This window comes from Syngnathoides biaculeatus, chromosome 20 (assembly GCF_019802595.1).
Source record: "Syngnathoides biaculeatus isolate LvHL_M chromosome 20, ASM1980259v1, whole genome shotgun sequence".
Taxonomy (NCBI): Eukaryota; Metazoa; Chordata; class Actinopteri; order Syngnathiformes; family Syngnathidae; genus Syngnathoides; species Syngnathoides biaculeatus.
The window spans coordinates 9277107-9295926 of NC_084659.1; the positions used below are offsets into that span (position 1 = coordinate 9277107).

The following is an 18820-nucleotide window of genomic DNA, read 5'->3' on the forward strand; positions in this document are numbered from 1 at the left end:
TTTTTTTTTTTTTTTATTCTAAAAATTCCTTCAGTCAAACTTTTTCCAGAACGCACAAGAAAATCTAAGCAAAGCTTTCATTCCTTATTCGTGACACCCCTCGCCGGGGGTACGGATTGCAGACGACATTTCAAATGTAAATATTCAATTCTCCGGTTCCTTCCGCTGAGAGAAATACTTTTGCTACGGCGAGAGAAGATTATCGTACACGCAAACACGTTTGTGTTATTCTCTGAGAACTACACACAGACACGAACTGAAGTGCGCCAACGGTGAAAAAGGATCATTCTTCCCTTTCCTTTTTCCTTCGAGAAATATGAATACAGTCTGCCCGGTTGGATACAGTCTGGACGACGCGAAATTGCACAACGTCCCAGATGAGAGCGAAAGCCAGCCTGAAAGTCGCCTGAAATTCCGGATCAAGTCCGGCGGTCAGCGTGAGCCTCCAAATCGAACCCTCGCGAACCTCATTGGCACTCTTCAAAAATAAAACAACAAGTGCGCTCGACATGGAAATCACCGGAATTTAGTGTCCTCTTCCAAACGTTTCCCAACGGGTTGACTTTGCTATGACGCCCGAATAAACGGATTTGAACCCCTTGAACTGTTTCACATTTTTTGCAACCTCACGATCACAAACTTCAAATTAAAGTTTGAATTCAAATGGAGCTGAGACGTGGTCGACACAACACAAAGTAAGCGAGAAAAAAAAAAGAAAAAACGATCATCATCATGTTGCTCCTGACCACTGCCCCCTGGTGGCCGTGCTCCTCCTCTGCTGCGAGACGCTGTAAATCTCCTGGAGTTGCGTTTTCTGGTTGTCGCTGAGAGGGGCCGTCAAACACTGGTACCAAGCCGGATCCGCATTCTGTACCCCTAAAAGAGATCGGCAATAACAAAAAAAAAAAAAAAAACCCAACATACAAGTTAAGACAGATTCCCGTTTTGGAGTACGACCAGAAAAAAAGTTTGACTTACTGAGCAAGGCAGACGCAAAGAACTGATACTCATCTTCGCCGTTGTCATAGTCAAGGGGGGTGCTGTACTCTTCCAGATGTGTCCCTTCGAAGCTGTTGTCGTCATCGTCGTCGTCCCAGTAGTCGTCTTCGTCGTCTTCATCATTGCTCTCGTCTCCCGGACCCATCGGCACGCTGGACTGCTGCTGCATGTCGACGCATTTTTCGTTCACTTCATCCTCATCTGTGGGAATCTCCTCTGCGGACGGGCGACGCAAAGTCACGCCGCTGCAAAAATACTTCATTTTCCTCGGAACCGGGTGAGAATACGGTGTCGACCTCGGTTCTCGGCCGCGATTCGTTCCGGAAAGCGGTTGGAGAGGTGGTTTCGTCCGAAAACCGAATCGACATTTCCCATTGCAATCAATGGAAAAAGAAATAATGTGTTCCAAGGCTAAAAAAAAAAAAAAAAAAAAAAAAGGGCTTTTTAAAGCACACTTTTTTTTTTAGCTTTTCCTGATCTGGTTTTCAAACACAATCCGTTCCAGAAGGCTGGTTGAAAACCAAAACGTTTGAAAACCTAAGCAGGTTTTCCCATTACAATGAATGGAAGATGAAATAATGTGTTCCAAGCCTAAAAATTTAAGTGATTTTTTTTTAGCTTTTCCTGATAAACTGCATAGTAGAAATACATGAATAGATTAAATATTTTATATAATAAAATAGTTTAAGAAATATAAATTTTTTCCTTTAAACGCTATTGTCAACTTTTTTGTATTAACAGAATAACTTTAAACAAGCAATAATGAGGGGGGAAAAAGAAAAAAAACATTTTTTACAAAAAGTAATACGAAAACATTAACTCGAGTTAATTAAATCTTTGAAAATGCAGAAATGATAATGGAAGAGAACATTATTAAAGTTCACAAGAAAAAAAAAAAGCAATGCAAAACTAATGTATCAAATCTCTTTGGTGGGGGTGACTCGCCCCCTGGAAGTTAAGTGTCACTTCTTTGGAGCCATGATTTGGGGTTCCTAGTCCTCGATAGGAAGAAAAAAAAAAAAAAAAAAATCAGTAAACGTAGCTACCGGGACATGTCTGTGTACAGAGGCTGCATTATACACAATAACAACATGCGTCGTGGGTCAGCTGGTAGGCTGCGTGCGTTATGTTATTTTGCGGTGCGTTCGAGTACCAATTTTCCTTCGAAAACCGATTTGCTTGAGAACGGGGGCGTTCGAGAACTGAATATTCACCGTACCTCAAAGTACACCGACCACAATGAATCCCAGCCGCCGGCCGGCGCATGACTCACCGTTTTGATCTTCGTCCGGAGCCCTGGCGCGGGCCGGCGGGTCAGGTTTGTTGACGTGACGGGAAGCGGGGGTGTGCTTCAGGCCCAAGAAGAGGAGCAGCACGGAAGGAAGGATTTGGCCGGCGACGGCCTCCAACGCCGCCGGACGGCTGGGGAGCTCCATCAGCAAGGTCAGCCCAATGATGCACATCTTACGGTCGTGGAGCCTGTCAACCAATCAAAGGGGCAAATGGCAGCTACAGCTGTGATATGCAAAAAGGGAAAAAAAAAACAAACAAAAAAAAAAACTTTAAAGCACAGGTGGCAAACTTCAGGCCGGGGGGCCCAGATCTGGACCGCCGCATGATCTTATGCGGCCCGCCAAGGCAAATCTAGCGTGTCAACTTCCATGATTTGAGTTAAAATCTGTATTTTTATTTTAATATTAGCATAATAATAGTATTTTAATAATTGTGACTAATAGCCTATAATTTATTTATTATTTACTTTATATAAATGGTTCTCACCCAAGGAAGAATTCGGTGTCGTTCATCCACTGGTTGATGAAGAGGGGAGTGACGGTCTGCGGATTCGGGGGGAAGCGGGTGTTGTCCAGAGTGTGCATGAGAAGGGCGGGGCTGTAGTAAAGAGCAGCGATGGCCACGTCCAGGCACGTGATCCGAAGCTTGTTGGACCGGACGCCGCGCATCAACCGCTCCAGCGCCGCCTCCACGAACAGAGGGATACACTGCAGTAAGGAGGAAACCCCCCCCCACACACACACACACACACAAAATAAAATTCTACATATTCAATACATTCAAGACAAGCATTGTGCCAAATTCCAATAAAATGTATCTTTTGTGTCGTAAATGAAACGGTTATTAATGCTTAATAATCAAATGACGCGTGGACTTTTTCCGAACCTGGTCGATCCCTCTGCCTTTGCACTGCAGTATGATCACCTCCAAAAGTTTAGCAGCGTGACATTCTCCTTCCTCACCTGAGTCTGTGGTCAGTACCTGACACCCCCAAAAAAAAACACAAAAAAGTAAAACCCAACAAGCGCCAAAGCTCAGAAACGTTTTCTTCGGCTACGTTACCTTTTTACACATATTGTAGATGATCTCCAAGTTGTTGGGGTTGGCGATGAAGACATCCGTGTCCACGGTGACATAGTTGTGCAAAAGTGGCATCATATCTGGAGCACAAATATTTTACGACAGAGAGGGGGGGAAAAAAAAAAAAAAAAAAAAAATCTTGTGAGCTATTGTTTAAGGTGCAGGTGTCAAACCCAAGGCCCGGGGGCCAGATCTGGCCCGCCGCATGATTTTATGCCAAGGTAAATGTTTTCCTGTGAAAATCTGTACCAACATTTCAAATTGCAGTATAAAACAGAATTACAGTTGTGGTCACAGGTTTACATACGACCACTTTACCGTAACTCCCGGCCGACAGAGCGCACCTGGTTATTAGCCTCACGCAGTACATTTGCAAAGGAAATACCATTTGGTACATACACACACACACACACACACACACGCCGCAGCTGTGTAAAAGATGCAAGTGCCCACACTGAAACGAGATATTCAGTAAGAAAGACGGTACACAGAAAGAGTTTGGCGCTAACGGTAGTGCGGCGCTAACACTAGCAAAGGAAATACAATTTGGTACATACATACATACGTCGCAGCTGTGGAAAAGATGCAAGTGCACACATTGAAACCCACATCAAAACGTGGTATTTACGAAGAAAGACAGTACACAGAAAGAGTTTAGCGCTAACAGTAGCCTGTCACTGACGCTAGCGCGGCGCTGACAGTGCCAGTAAAAAAAAATTAAAATCTTACTGGCAACAAACTAGCACAGTGCTAACACGGCCGGTTAAAAAAAATAATACAGGTAAAAATCACTGAGACACGGCAGTAACACAACAGAAACACGCTAGCATGGCGCTAACAGGGCCTGTTAAAAAAAGACAAGTAAAAATCACTGAGACACGCCAGTAAGACAGCAGCAACACGCGTGGCCGGTAAAAGTCACTTCCTCGGCACATATATTCCACCGGTCTCACTCGTACCTTTTCTCCGCTCGAGTGAAATAAGTTTATGACGTACCACGTATTTTCAAGAAAGACAGAAGCGTATCCAAAACATCTGAGCGCAAGTAGTCAAATCCCGTGAGACCAACCGGTGAAGTAGTCAAAGCAGCCATGTTGGAAGACCTCGTACAGGACGCTGAGCAGCTGCCACATATGGGGGGAGACGGTCTGGCACGTCAGTCCAAACGCCAGACACAGAATCTCCTCATAGAATTCTGTCAACGGACATGAATATGATGCAAATTATTGTTGTATTGTCGACAAATTCCATTGCGCACCGGAGAAAATAAACGAAACGGACGATACCACCCCTGCAAAGACACACCTGGCATACCTATGATAGATTTCTGCAAGACCAGGCCGATCACCTGCAAACAGACGTCCTCCAGCTGTTGAGTGATCTGAGGTGAAAAAGAAGATCATAAAAAAAAAAAAATCATCCATCAACAGTGTGTATTTTCGCCCGGGGGGTGTCAAACTCATTTTTCGTCACGGAACTAGTTTTGGAATCAGAAATCAAAGAGTCACGGGTTTTTCAACTATTTTTATTTCCCTACGCGGGCCACATAAAAACAGACGCGGCGGGCCGCATCTGGCCCCCGGGCCTTGAGTTTGACACCAAAGTCTTTGACGCGTGGCAAGATTCGCGATATGGCCGCTGAGGTGCGAATATAGCGCGTGAGTAACCTCCTTGTGGTCCGCCATGACCCTGACAATGGTGTTGATGGTGTTGAGAATACCAAGGGCCATGACTGTCTTGTCCTCGTTCTCCTCGTACTCCTCGCTCTCAAGAACCCTGGTAAAGATCTCAGCCTGGGAAGTACACGTAGAAACTCAATTAACGCTAACGCTATTTGTAAAGGAAATACCATTTGGTACATTGATACGCCGCAGCTGTGGAAAAGCCGCAAGTATCCACATGGAAACCCGCATTGCAACACGAGATATTTACAAAGACGGTACACAGAGTTTAATGCTAATGCTAGCGTTGCGCTAACGCTAGCCACTGCGCTAACTCTAGCTCTGTGCTAATGCTAACGCAATGCTAGCGCTAACGCAACCACTTATGCAATGCTGTGCTAACACTAATGCTAACGCACTAACGCAAATGCTGCGCTAACGCTATTTGTAAAGGAAATACCATTTGGTACATACATACGCCGCAGCTGTGGAAAAGCCTCAAGTGCCCACATTGATCCGAGATATTTACAAAGAAAAACGGTGCACAGAATGAGTTTAATGCTAGCGCTAACGCTAGCACTTACGCAAACGCTAACGCTGTGCTTACACTAATGCTAACGCTAGAGCTGCACTAATGCAAATGCTAGGACGGCACTAATGCTAACTAAACACTAACGCTATTAGTAAAGGAAACCTATTTGGTACATTCATACGCCGCAGCAGTGGAAAAGCCTCAAGTGCCCACATTGAAACACGAGATATTTACAAAGAAAAACGGTGCACAGAAAGAGTTTAACACTAGTGCTAAAACTAGCACCGCTCTAAACCTAGCGCTAATCCTAACAGGCCGGCTGAAATAAAACTTACCGGTAAATATCACTGAGACCCACCAGTAACACAGCAGCAACACGCTAACAGGGGCGATAAAAGTCATTTCCTCGGCACATATATTCCAACGGTCTCAGTCTTAGCTTTTCCGATCGAGTGCCCCCTTGCGGCCGTTAGAAAAAACGCACAAATTAGCCGGATCGCCGCATAAACCACAGCTAACGCTAGCGCTGCGCTAACAGGGCTGGTTTAAAAAAAAAAAAAAAAAAAAAAAAAAAATCAATGAGATGCGACAGTAACACAGCAGCAACACGCTAGCACAGCGCTAACTGGGCCAGACTGGTAAAAGTCACTTCCTTGGCACATATATTCCACCGCCCTCACTCTTACCTTACTTACTCTTTGTGGACCTGATCCAGTTTAACAAACAGAATGACGATGACACACAAGGCATTGTGGGAAAAAATTAACAAAAAGAAAAAACTGAAAGACAGTTTTGGTCCCTACCAGGCTCCGCATCATGTCAACGGCAATTGCCGCAACTTCCTCCTTGTACTCGCCGATCATCCTCTGAATGATGTTTGTCAAATCATCATTCTCCGTCTCTTTCATCACATGGAGCAGCTGCTGCATGACGGGTCGGATGTGCGGCCTGATGTGAACCTTGGCTGCAGAAAAATAATCAGAAAAATTCTAATAAATCAATAAATTAAATCTCTTTTGTAGCCTGCTCAAGCAAATCTGAGCCAATATCGTAATTTCCGGCGTATGAGCCGCGACTTTTTTCCCCCCACACGTTTTCAACCCCTCCGGTTTATGCGGCTAATTTGTGCATTTTCTCCTAACGGCCGCAAGGGGGCACTCCAGCGGAAAAGGTAAGAGTGAGACCGGTGGAATATATGTGCCGAAGAAGTGACTTTTACCGGTCCGGCCCAGTTAGCGCTGTGCTAGCGTGTTGCTGCTCTGTTATTCCTGTGTCTGATTTTTACCTGTATGTTTTTGTTAACTGGCCCTGTTAGCGCTGCGCTAGCGTTAGCGTTGCGCTACCAGTTGGTGCTACGTCTCAGTGATTTAGGTATGTTTGTTTGTTTTTTTTTTTTAACCGGCCCAGTTAGCACCGCGCTTACGTTTTGCTGGTGTGTTACTGCCGTGTCTCAGTGATTTTTACCGGTATGTTTTTTGTTTTATTTTATCACCCCTGTTCATGGTACTGTGTTGTTGCTATGTTAAGGTAAGCTAAGGTATTAAAACTGAAAACTCTGTGTACCTGCTTTGTAAATAGTGTTTCATTGTGGGCACTTGCGGCTTTTACACAGGTGCGGCTTATGTACCAAATGTTATTTCCTTTCCAAATGTACTGGGTGAGGCTTATTATCAGGTGCGCATAGTAGGCCGGAAATTACGTTAGTTTTCAAGAAAACTGATAGACTGCTATTGTTAGCGCCGAGCTAGCGTGTTACTGCTGTGTTACCGGCAGGTCTCAGTGATATTTACTGGTAAGTTTTATTTCAACCGGCCCTGTTAGCGTTAGCACTAGCTTTAGAGTGGCGCTAGCGTTAGCACTAGTGTTAAACTCTGTGCACCATTTTTCTTTGTAAATATCTCGTGTTTCAATGTGGGCACTTGCGGCTTTTCTACAGCTGCAGCGACTGTCGGTACCAAACGGTATTTCCTTTACAAATGCACTCGGTGAGGCTTGTAACCAGGTGCGGGAATTACGATATGTTTTTTGCTCACCCCCCCCCCCAACAACATACCCTCCTCCTGATTCCTGATCAACATTTGCAAAGCGATGGCGGCCTCCACCTTGACCGGCATTTCGTTGTCGTCCACCAGGTCCTTCTTGACCAACTCCACGGCGTTCCGCAACGCTACCGGATTATGGAAAGTCAGCTGACTGAAGCAGTGGAGGACCCAGCAGGACTGACAAAAACCGCAAATACACAAAACCAAAAGTGGATTCAGGTCAGACATTTTGTTAGGTTGCAGATGGGCATTATTGCTCCGTTTTCTCCGGTGTTACCAAAAATTTGAGATGATCTAAATCAGGGGTGTCAAATTCTATTTCCATTGTACAGTGAAGAAAATAAGTATTTGAACACCCTGCTATATTGCAAGTTCACCCATTTATAAATCATGGAGGGATCCAGAAATCACAGTGTATGATTTTTTTTAACGATTTCTTTGTGTAATACTCCTGCAAATAAGTATTTGAACACTTGAGAAAAATGTTAACATTTGGTACAGTAGCCTTTGTTTGCAATGACAGAGGTCAAACGTTTCCTGTAGTTGTTCACCAGGTTTGCGCACACTGCAGGAGGGATTTTGGCCCACTCCTCCACACAGATCTTCTCTAGATCAGAAAGGTTTCTGGGCTGTCGCTGAGAACCACGGAGTTTCAGCTCCCTTCTAAGATTTTCTATCGGGTTTAAGTCTGGGGAATGGCTAGGCCACACCAGAACCTTGATCTGCTTCTTACGGAGCCACTCCTTGGTTTTCCTGGCTGTGTGCTTCGGGTCATTGTCATGTTGAAAGATCCAGCCAAGACCCATCTTCAATGCTCTGACCGAGGGGACGAGGTTGTTCCCCAAAATCTCACAATACCACAACATCTACCACTCCCATGCTTCACAGTAGGGACGGTGTTCTTGGGATGGAACTCGGCATTCGTCTTCCTCCAAACATGCTTAGTGGAATTATGACCAAAAAGTTCCATTTTGGTCTCATTTGACCACAAAACGTTCTCCCGTGACTCCTCTGTATCATCCAAAAGGTCATTGGCAAACTTAAGACGGGTCTTGACGTGTGCTGGTTTTCGCAAGGGAACCTTCCGTGCCATGCATGATTTCAAACCTTGACGTCTTAGTGTATTACCAACAGTCACCTTGGAACCGGTGGTCCCAGCTCTTTTCAGGTCATTGACCAAGTCCTGTCGTGTAGTCCTGAGGTTCTGTCCTTTCTCGGGATCATTGAGACCCTACGAGGTGAAATCTTGCATGGGGCTCCACTCCGATTGAGACTGACCGTCATGTTTAGCTTCTTCCATTTTCTAATGATTGCTCCAACAGTGGACCTTTCCAGCTGTGTGGAGTTGTACAATTTTGTCTCTGGTGTCTTTGGACGGCTCTTTGGTCTTGGTCTTTGGTCCATGTTACAGGTTTGAGTCTGACTGATTGTAATGGGGTGGACAGGTGTCTTTATTTAGCTAACGACCTCACACAGGTGCATCTGATTCAGGATAATACATGGAGTGGGAATGGACTTTTAAAGGCGGACTAACAGGTTTCTGAGGGTCAGAATTCTAGCTGACAGACAGGTGTTCAAATACTTATTTGCAGCTGTATCACACAATTAAATCGTTTAAAAAAAAAATCATACGTAGTGATTTCTGGATTTTTCTTTTTAGATTCTCTCTCTCACAGTGGACAATTTCAGACCCCTCCATGATTTCTAAGCGGGAGAACTTGCAATATAGCAGGGTGTTCAAATACTTATTTTCTTCATTGTAGTTACGAATTCCATTTACTCATATCTCATCATATTTACACATGAAATGTATGAATTGGGTTTGGAATCAGAAATCAAGGGTCATGTTTTTTTTCCAACTGTTTGGGAACACAAAAATGATTGCGAGCTCTCAACGTTACCATTTTTAATATGACAATTTGAAATTTTGGTGCCGATTCGAACAAGAATCATGGAAGCTGACACACGTGATCTACCTTTGCTGGCCACACACAAATCATGTGGCGGGCCAGATCTGCCCCCCCGGGCCTTGAGTGATCTAAATGATTCCAAATCACACAAATCGACTCACCCTGGCTCGCAGGTAACCCAATCGAGAGTCGAGCAAAGGGAAGACGTAGCTTTGCAGCATCAACTCCATCTGCTCCGCATAGATCCGCTTCTGTAGACCACACGCGGCAAAGCCCAGAGAAAATACAAGAATGTTTTAAAAAAAAAAAAAAAAACGATCATCAACGATCTCAGTCTCTCGCGAGCACCGCCCCATGTTAAAAAAAAAAAATGACTGCATGTGTATCCATATTTTAATAGAATTTTTTTTTTAACTTGAGTTGTACAGGTCATGAGTCACATTGATGGAGGAAAGTTTTGAAAAGCTTCATCTTGTTTAAAATAAATAAATAAATAAATAAATAAAAATCACAAAATCCTGGCATTTGTGTCAAGGTCTGTATAATTGGGTAGTAGTGTGCGAAAACCATTGCAACCAGGAATGTATCACAATGTTTTTAGCTACAGTACAGCAGTTGTCAACAATCATGTTAAACGTTGCTCTTTACTTGCATTTATTCCTTATTGAAATTGTTACGAGTATGTGCATTAGGTATTCATTAGGCTAAGGTTCTTTATTAAATATCCATCCATACATCCATTTTCTTTGCCGCTTATCCTCATGAGGGTCGCGGAGAGTGCTGGAGCCTATCTGAGCTGTCAACAGGCTGTAGGCGGGGTACACCCTGAACTGGTTGCCAGCCAATCACGGGGCTCATGGAGGCAAACAGCCGTACTCACAATCACACCTATGGGCAATTTAGAGTGTCCAATTAAAGTTGCATGTTTTTGGGATGTGGGCGGAAACCGGAGTATTCGGAGGAAACCCACGCAGGCACGGAGAGAACATGCAAACTCCACACCGGCGGGTCCGGGATTGAACCCGAGACCTCAGAACTGTGAGACCAACCCTTTATCAGCTGATCCATCGTGCCGCCTGTTTATTAAATATAATGTAAAGAATTAGTGGTTCATTGAAATTAATTGTGCTGCTACTTCTGGTGCAACTCGGCTTGGTACTACTACCACCGTTAGTGACTCAGAAAGATGCTTCACTATTACGGGAGCTATTTTTCAGAGGGGATAATGAATATATGCCTGTGAGTATTGTTGTATTATCTGTCAACATGGGTTGCTACAACGTTTGTGTTTTAATGCCAATGGCATTCTCTTGTACATGTTAGCATTAACACAGCAACATCGTGTGGTTTATTTAAATCAGGGGTGTCAAACTCATTTTTTTCCCAGGCCACATTGTAGCTACGGTTTCCCTCAGAGGGCCTTCATGACTAAAACCATCATCTTTAAATCCCCTCATCATATTTACACTAGTTTTAAATCAGAGATCAAGTGATGGTGTTTTTCAAACATTGTTCATGTTTGCTAACGCAAAAATCTGTGTTATCATTTATGATATGTGACTTTGAAATTTTTGTACAGATTTTCACAAGACTTGTGGGTGATTTGCCTCCGCAGGCCGCATAAAATCACGCGGCGGGCCGGATCTGGCCCCCAGGCCTCGAGCTTGACACCTGTGATTTTTTTTTTTTTGTCTGAAGTTTCATTTGACAGTCAACCTCAACTATGAGCGGGATTCAACATCTTGACGTCGGCAACATAGATACCTTCAGTAGTAGCTCCGCTAGCGCCCCAATGCAGTGCAGCGATCCGTCCTTCCGTCGGGAGTCGGCCAAGGGGTCCATCAGCGTCTGATGGCAGAACTCCATCATTTGAGGCAGAACCTTGGAAGAGAAAAAGCGGAAGAGAGTCGATTTCCACGCACCATTTTCATGTTTTGCGATTACTGCCTTACAAATAATAATCCTAATTATATAATTGAGTTCCGAAGGGCAACCTTATATCACATACTAGTCAGACCAAGAGTCAGTTCCTTCAAGTTTTCTATTGTACATTTCTCAATACCGTATTGTATTTTTTTGCCTGACCTCCTTCCTTTTTCGCGCGGCATTGCACAAAAGGCTCTTTGCGTCACTGGCTGGAAAGGCGTGATCGTCATAGAGGTCTGTGGGGGGGGTGTCAAAGGTTGAATTGACAGCCACGGGCGAAAAACAAATTGAGAATTTCAGCCGTGAAAGTAATCTATGTGGAAGGCAAAAGTACTCACAAAACCTGATGCGGATGTATTCAAATGGGTCTTCCTGCCACAGCCGCTCATCCTCATCTTTGCAGCACATGAGAGGGAAGATCACCTCTTGACAAATAGTCTGTAAGAGATGCCGCCCCCCCCCCCCCCAAAAAAAAAAACAAAACTTTAAACAAAAAGCTCAGATTTGTATTTGCCGTAATTTCCAGCCTACAAATTATTTCCTGTCACCTGCATGTGAGGCTTCAACTGTTTCCACGTCAGAGAATGACAAAGTCCCTGGTTGAAGTAGGTGAGACACTGCTGGAGAACACGAGGCGTGACGTACTCCTTCCGTCTGTACTGATCCACCACCTTCAACAAGACCTGGGCAGACGGGGACAACGGACACGCAACCCAGACCAACAAAATCCTAGTACTCTGAACTACAACGTTATACCCGCTTCCCAAATACTTACTTGTTGAAAGCCCACCGCATAAGTCTTCAGGAAGAAATCTGCAAACTCAACGTAATCTTTTGTCACATTGCCTGGGCTTCCATATCTGAAAAGAAAATATTACGATACATGCATTACTTGGTTCAAAGTAACAATAACACAACAACCCCTTAGTGCCTCAAATATAATATAAAATTCACCTCTCTTAGATTTCTCTTTCAAAAATGCATGACATGAAATTAAGTTTGAACACAAGGATCCTTCCCCGGCCCACTGGACATGCTGAAACCGCCCAAATTCCGAATTGTGCCTACTCACAGTGTGGCAAAAAAAAGTTCCATGCTCACCGCTTGAACAGCCTCGCAATGACACGCAGGGCCCATTTTTTACATTTCCACCACGCCAACTCTGGCCGGTCATCTTCATCCACCTCCAAAGTCGCCTAAAAATTCAACCAAATGCAACATTTTGGTACCAAAGCGATGAAGTGACACAATAACGTGGGTGCGGCACAAGTCTTACAGAAGGAACGTCGCGGTCCATTATAGCACGAAAGACTTCCATCCACTGGGTCGTCACTGAATTGTTAATCAGCTGGAGAGGCAGCGAGTACTGCAAGTAGAAGGTAGGCATCAATATCAAGTGCAGCAGGAGCAAGAAAAACAAAAATTCATACCTGTGCAATCTAAAAAAAAAAAAAGCCAACAGCTGAGGCAAACGCCAAGAAATAAAATAATTACAGCACAGTAATCCCTCTGTACTCCGCGACTCACTTACCGCGGATTCAGTGCATCGCGGTTGGAAACGTGGGTAGGACTGAATGGAACGGTCCTAAAATGGTTACCTGGAGGAAAGGAGCTACTTTGTGACCATTGGAAGTGCTCGGTCTCAGCGAATGGCAAAGACCTATGGGGTCCCTCAAGGGTCGGTTGTTGGACCGCTCCTGTTCAGCCTGTATATGCTACCGCTGGGTCAAATTCTTCAAAACTTTCATTTTGACTACCATAGCTATGCAGATGACACGCAGTTATATTTAGCAGTGTCTCCAGATGACGACACTTCAATTGAGGTTTTGTGCCACCGTTTAAAATCAGATAAATAACCGGATGAGCCAAAATCTTCTTCAACTAAATCACAACAAAACTGAGACAATTGTTTTTGGCAATAAAGAGAAGAGAATTGCTGTTAGTAAACACCTGGGCTCTCTCGCTTTAAAAACCAAAGACCAAGTCTGAAACCTTGGTGTCCTGATTGATTCCGACCTGACTTTCAACAATTATATCCAATCGATCACAAAAACTGCCTTCTACCATCTAGAGTCAAGTCTTGTAAGTGTCAAGCAGACCAGGAAAAGCTTATCCATGCTTTTATCTCAAGTACTCTTGACTACTGTAATGGTCTTCTGACTGGACTCCCCAAAAAGAGTGTTAAACAGCTGCAGCTCATTCAGAATGCTGCAGCTCGCGTTCTGACCAAAACAACGCGGTCAGCGCATATAACGCCAATCCTAAAGTCCTTGCGCTGGCTTCCAGTCAGCTTTCGAATAGATTTTAAAGTTCTGCTACTGGTCTATAAATCACTAAATGATTTTGGCCTTGAATACAGGAAAGAAATGCTTACGGAATGCAAACCCAGTAGAGCTCTGAGATCGACTGACTCGGGTCAAATGGCAGAGCGCGGAGTCCAAAGCAAACATGGCGAAGAAGCATTTCGCTATTTTGCTGGACACAAATAATAATAATAATAATAATAATAAGTTGCCAAAAGAGGTGAGGTCAGCCCCAAGTGTGAATGTTTTGAAATCCAGGTTGAAAACTCTTCTTTTTTCCTCATGCTTTTTAGAATATATCCACTTTTTGATCATATTACTTGCACTTTATGCAGTTTTAACTGTCTTTTTTTTTGGTCATTATTGTTTTTATCTCTTTGTTTTCAAACGCTTTTTTATCATGTAAATCACATTGAGCTACCTCGTGTATGAAATGCGCTATACAAATAAATTTGCTTGCTTTAGATAAACGATATATTTCCTTGACACGCCAAACAGCAACCAACGCGGCGCTGCGTTCGTAGCCTTTTGATCAACGACAGTGTCATAAATCTGGATTTTCTTTTTTAACACATCAAATTGACATACCCGTATGAGAGAATGGAAGATTTTCAAGATTTGTTTCTGAATGAGGACAGAGAAGATCGTGGCATCAGCCAGCAGCTGGATGATGAGTTGCTGAATCCGGGGCAGAAAAATTTGCATGGCTGCCAGAAAGGGTTCTCTCTCATCCGCCTTCCTGTACCTGAAGTGCACACACACACACACATGAAGCAGAACTGTTCATTTTCGTAAACATTCGACCGGAACAGACAAAAATCGGAAAGTTGCTTACTCGTAGATTTTGACGAGTTGGTAGAGAGCCAGCAGGCTCCCGTACCAGCTGCTGCTGTTGTTCGACTGCAAGTACAAGCTTAACTTGTCCACGACGGCTGTCCAACGCCCTGGGAAGTCATGTTTGATGATAGTCCGAAGGCACATCGTCAGCTGGGCCCTGCGTACACGTGAAGTTATAACAATTTGGAGATTAGAACCATGACGGTGATAGGATATTTGGGTACGTACCGTATGGTCTCCGGACAGCGGAGGACACCCTCCACGATGTGGTTCCGGATCTGCTGGCGGTCGTTTTCGTGAATGTTGAAGAGGAAGACCGCTTTCCCCAGGGACGGCTCCCTGTCCTGCCAATACTGGTCAATCATGTTCTTCAGATAGATCGCCGCTGTGGGGGTGCACAAACAAAACACCGCAACATTTTCACACGCTTCAGCCTCGACTAGCTTGCGAGCTCGTACGCCGTAATTTCCGCCCTATAAGCCGCGACTTTTTTAACACGCGCTTTCAACCCTGCGGTTTATGCGGCAATGAGGCTAATTTGTGCATTTTTTTTTTTCTAAAGGCCGCAAGGGGGCACTCGAGCAGAAAAGATAAGAGCGAGACCGGTGGAATATATGTGCCGAGGAAGTGACTTTTACTGGTCCGGCCCTGTTGTGTCTCAGTGATTTTTACCAGTATGTTCTCTTTTTAACCGGCCCTGTTAGTGCGGCACTAGTGTTAGTGTTAAAGTGGTGCTAGTGTTAGCGTGCCGCTAGCATTAGCACGGCGGACCTAGCGTTAAACTCTCTGTGTACTAGCCGTGGATGGTTCTTCGGACAGGAACGACCCAGAGCCTGACGAGCGAGCTCCGGCGGCCGCGAGCCGAGATTCCTGGCAGCGGAGGCCGTTAGCCCCGGACGCCGAAGCTAGGCTAAAGCCCGTCGCCGCCACCGAAGGCGGGTCACGAGCTTCGGCGGCAGGTCACGAGCTTCGGCGGCAGGCCGCGAGCCGAGCTTCAACGTCCGGGACTAACAAAACGGCCGGAGTTGGAGGTTGTTAGCCCCGCCTTTCGTTTTCCGTGTTAGCATACAGGTAAGTGCTCCCCTTTGTGATTTCTGTCACATAGACTGCAACATCAAGAGCAGAATACTGCACCTTTGTGACGCAGTCCCGAATCCCATGATGCGTGAATGCCAAGTAGCCTAATAGTCAGTCTGGGCTTGATGTGTTGTCGGTTGCGCCTTCAATAAATGCGGTTAGAAACATAATGTCGTCAACCTTGCGTATGTATGAGTAACGGAGCTCAGGGCTCAAAAATGGCCGCCGTTTGAGGCAGTACAACGGCTGACGTCACGTGAAAGCAACTCATATGAAGAGAAATCCAACAAGAACAACAAAACTTCGCCAGCACGCCGTACCTGCCTGTCGAACTGGAAACTCCACCTGCTCTGACATAATGATCTGAAGTAGAGTCGGCGCAAAGTTGATGATTTTGTAGGACTGAAACACACCAGAGCAGAAAAACAAAAATGCTTAAAATGGACAAAAGGACAACATTTGTGCTACCTAGGCCTACATTAATAGCTTATGCCAGACTTACACTACAAACTATGGTGCCAAAACACTTAAATATGATTTCAAATACAATTATACTGCTTAAAGGGCCACTGTCATGAAATGCATGACTTTTTTTAGTATGTTATTAATTAAAAAACAGCAACTGACATGGTTTTTTTTCCCCACCACAAAACATGATTTTGACGTATACAGCTTTTTGTAAGTCCCACCATGAAAATCCTTTCGAGGGATTTGTTTTCCAGAAGAAGCAGGAAGTGACGTACATGGCAGCACCACCCTCAAGGGGACTCGTTTGTTTCTATTACTTTTTCCTCCGGGAAGGTAGCTCGTTGTTCCTTCGTGTTAGCCAAAATGCCGGCTCGTTACTTTGCTCGAACACTTGGGAGGACGGATTCGCTCTTCATACTTTTCCAAAACAAACGGTTCGTTGTGAAAAATGGATTACACGGGTGCAAAGGACGAGAGCTTCGTGTGTTCCAAATGACAAGTAGGTGTGTATACAGCTACTAAAAAAAAAAAAATAGTTTGGGGTGGACCGCGTCTCTCAAGATCCACGTACGTATGACACGGGTGCTAAATGTGTCCATGTGGGCATTGGACGGGTTCCGCGTCGGGCTCGCCTGCCGCATCATGCCTCGCTGACGAGCACGGCTTCGGCCAGGCTGGCTCATACATACTCTCCGGGAGTCTGTCGCCGCCGCGGCAGTATGTATGAGCCAGCCTGGTCGAAGCCGTGCTCGTCTGCGAGGCACGACGCGGCAGCCTTTGCCGGCTTCGGCCTTGCGTCCGCCACTCACGGTTTCGGCTGCGGTGGCTCATCTCCGGCGCCGAGGTGGCTTATCACGGTGCCAAGCCGTGCCGCTTTACGGTGTTGTCATCCCACGGGGCTGACTGCGCCATTGCCGACAGGGTTGTTCATAGCCTGCTGCCGCCCTCCTCTGCGGTGAACAACGCCACCAATGGCGGCAGCGATAAACAATTTTAGCGTATTCAGATGATATGCGATCACAGCCAAACCGTGGCCTTGTGCCTGATCACGGAAGCTGGCTGTCGGCTGGGATGGCTCATCTCCGCCGCGGAAGTGGCTCGGACGTGGAGGCGGTTTGGCCGTGATCGCATATCATCTGAATATGGCTCGAAACAATAGGGTGATATTCCCCCGGTCAGTCACTCGGTTGTGAGAAGTTTTCTTCTTCGAAAAGAGCTTCCGTGTCAGAAGGGGCGTGTTCGTCTCCTCCAGTAGGGGCCACAGCGTGTTTTTAATGGCGAATGTCCGGGGTGACGTCACGGACAAGAGATGCAGCCAATACGGCGACCTCTTGGATGTCGTCGAATGACACTTCCGCAACTTTGCGCATGGATGACGTGCTCTCCAATCATTTATTTTTTCGTATAGATATTGAAGTGAATGTTATATGTATTTTTCATTACATCTGTTTTAGAATATTTATAGAGATGACACATGACCTTTAGGAATGAATGGATTTTGAAAGAAATGCCAGAATTACAATGCTAATCTGCGATAAAATTTCAAAATTCCCGTCTCAGATGCTTTAATTTAATTAAAAATATTTCATTTTAATATAATACTGCCATAACATAAAACATATTACATACAATGTAGAACATACTACATGGCAATTTCTTCCATAGTAGTAGTAACTACGTGTTTCCAGTATAACTATGCAAAATACATTATTAGATGGCATGATATATTGACTTCAAGAGTAAGTTTCTTTCGGCTTGTTCCGCGAGGGGTCGCCCCAGCGTGACATCTCAGATGAACGCTTATATATTTGTTTGGCACAGTTTTCCCGCCGGATGCCCTTCCTGAGCGACCCCTGTCGGGGAGCGGAGGCCCCAAGTGGGACACGAACCCCACGACCGCTGGTTTACCAAACCACTGCACTACGGGGCCTCCATGATGTATTGACTTCAATATAAGTTGTAATTATTCACAATAGTACATCATATACAATGGGCTTTTCATAACAACCTATCCATATAACAAATACGCTCACCGGATGTATGCTTTGGTTTGTAAAATCTCACAATAATGAGAATGAAAAAAAGCACCGTCAAGCGCCCACCTGATTGAGTTCATCTTCGGCCGCTCTTCGGAGATTCGGATCGATGGTCCCTCTCAGAGCCTGAATGATCCGGTTGGGGTCCATGCCTCGACTCCGCGGGTCCCTCTAAATACTGCAAGTACGCGGAAATACCATGAACTCCTACTCACTTAATTCCGAAGGCCGTCGTGTGGACGCGCATTAATTGTCGCCAAAGCAGTGATAGAATTTGACAGTTTGGGAGACAAAAATATACATTTTTTTCCCCCCAGGAGATGACTCCTATTGACTATATCATAAAGTAGTAATGAATTAGGATAGTAGGCAACATGGTAGCCATTTTAAATTGCAACAGGCTTTGAAACTAAACATTGCCGGCAAGCGTAGAATAATGACGTAAACTAAAACATACACTTTACGGCGGCATTTAGGAGTGGCTGTGGATGTTTGCTGCCACCATGAGGCTCGCAGGGGTTACTGACGGAACTAGTCCTCTAAATTAAAAGGAAAAAAAAAATGTATTTTGACAAAATGAGACTTCGAAGCAAATCCGCCTCAGAAGAGAGTGCAGGTATTTAAAAAAAAAAAAAAAAAAAAAAAAAAAAAAAAAA

General features: G+C 44.8%; 1 protein-coding gene across 2 annotated transcripts; it reads right to left on the bottom strand.

Moving 5' to 3' along the window:
- Nucleotides 1-5: 5 nt before the first annotated feature.
- Nucleotides 6-18604, bottom strand: ipo8 (importin 8). Of its 2 annotated transcripts, none has more exons than XM_061807337.1 (24): nucleotides 18231-18604; nucleotides 15981-16062; nucleotides 14812-14968; nucleotides 14582-14740; nucleotides 14335-14491; nucleotides 12720-12809; nucleotides 12545-12639; nucleotides 12219-12303; nucleotides 11992-12126; nucleotides 11782-11881; nucleotides 11603-11679; nucleotides 11282-11398; nucleotides 9679-9768; nucleotides 7619-7784; nucleotides 6369-6529; nucleotides 5040-5165; nucleotides 4687-4753; nucleotides 4442-4567; nucleotides 3355-3452; nucleotides 3178-3273; nucleotides 2779-2999; nucleotides 2273-2478; nucleotides 979-1215; nucleotides 6-876 (listed from the first exon to the last, which is right to left on the bottom strand). In XM_061807337.1, the coding sequence occupies exons 1-24, from the start codon at nucleotides 18312-18314 to the stop codon at nucleotides 731-733; spliced, it is 3078 nt and encodes a 1025-aa protein (XP_061663321.1). In that variant the 5' UTR covers nucleotides 18315-18604; the 3' UTR covers nucleotides 6-730. The 2 variants fall into 2 exon arrangements, with proteins under 2 accessions (XP_061663321.1, XP_061663320.1); XM_061807336.1 differs by having other exon boundaries at nucleotides 4678-4753.
- Between the last annotated feature and the right edge of the window lie 216 nt (nucleotides 18605-18820).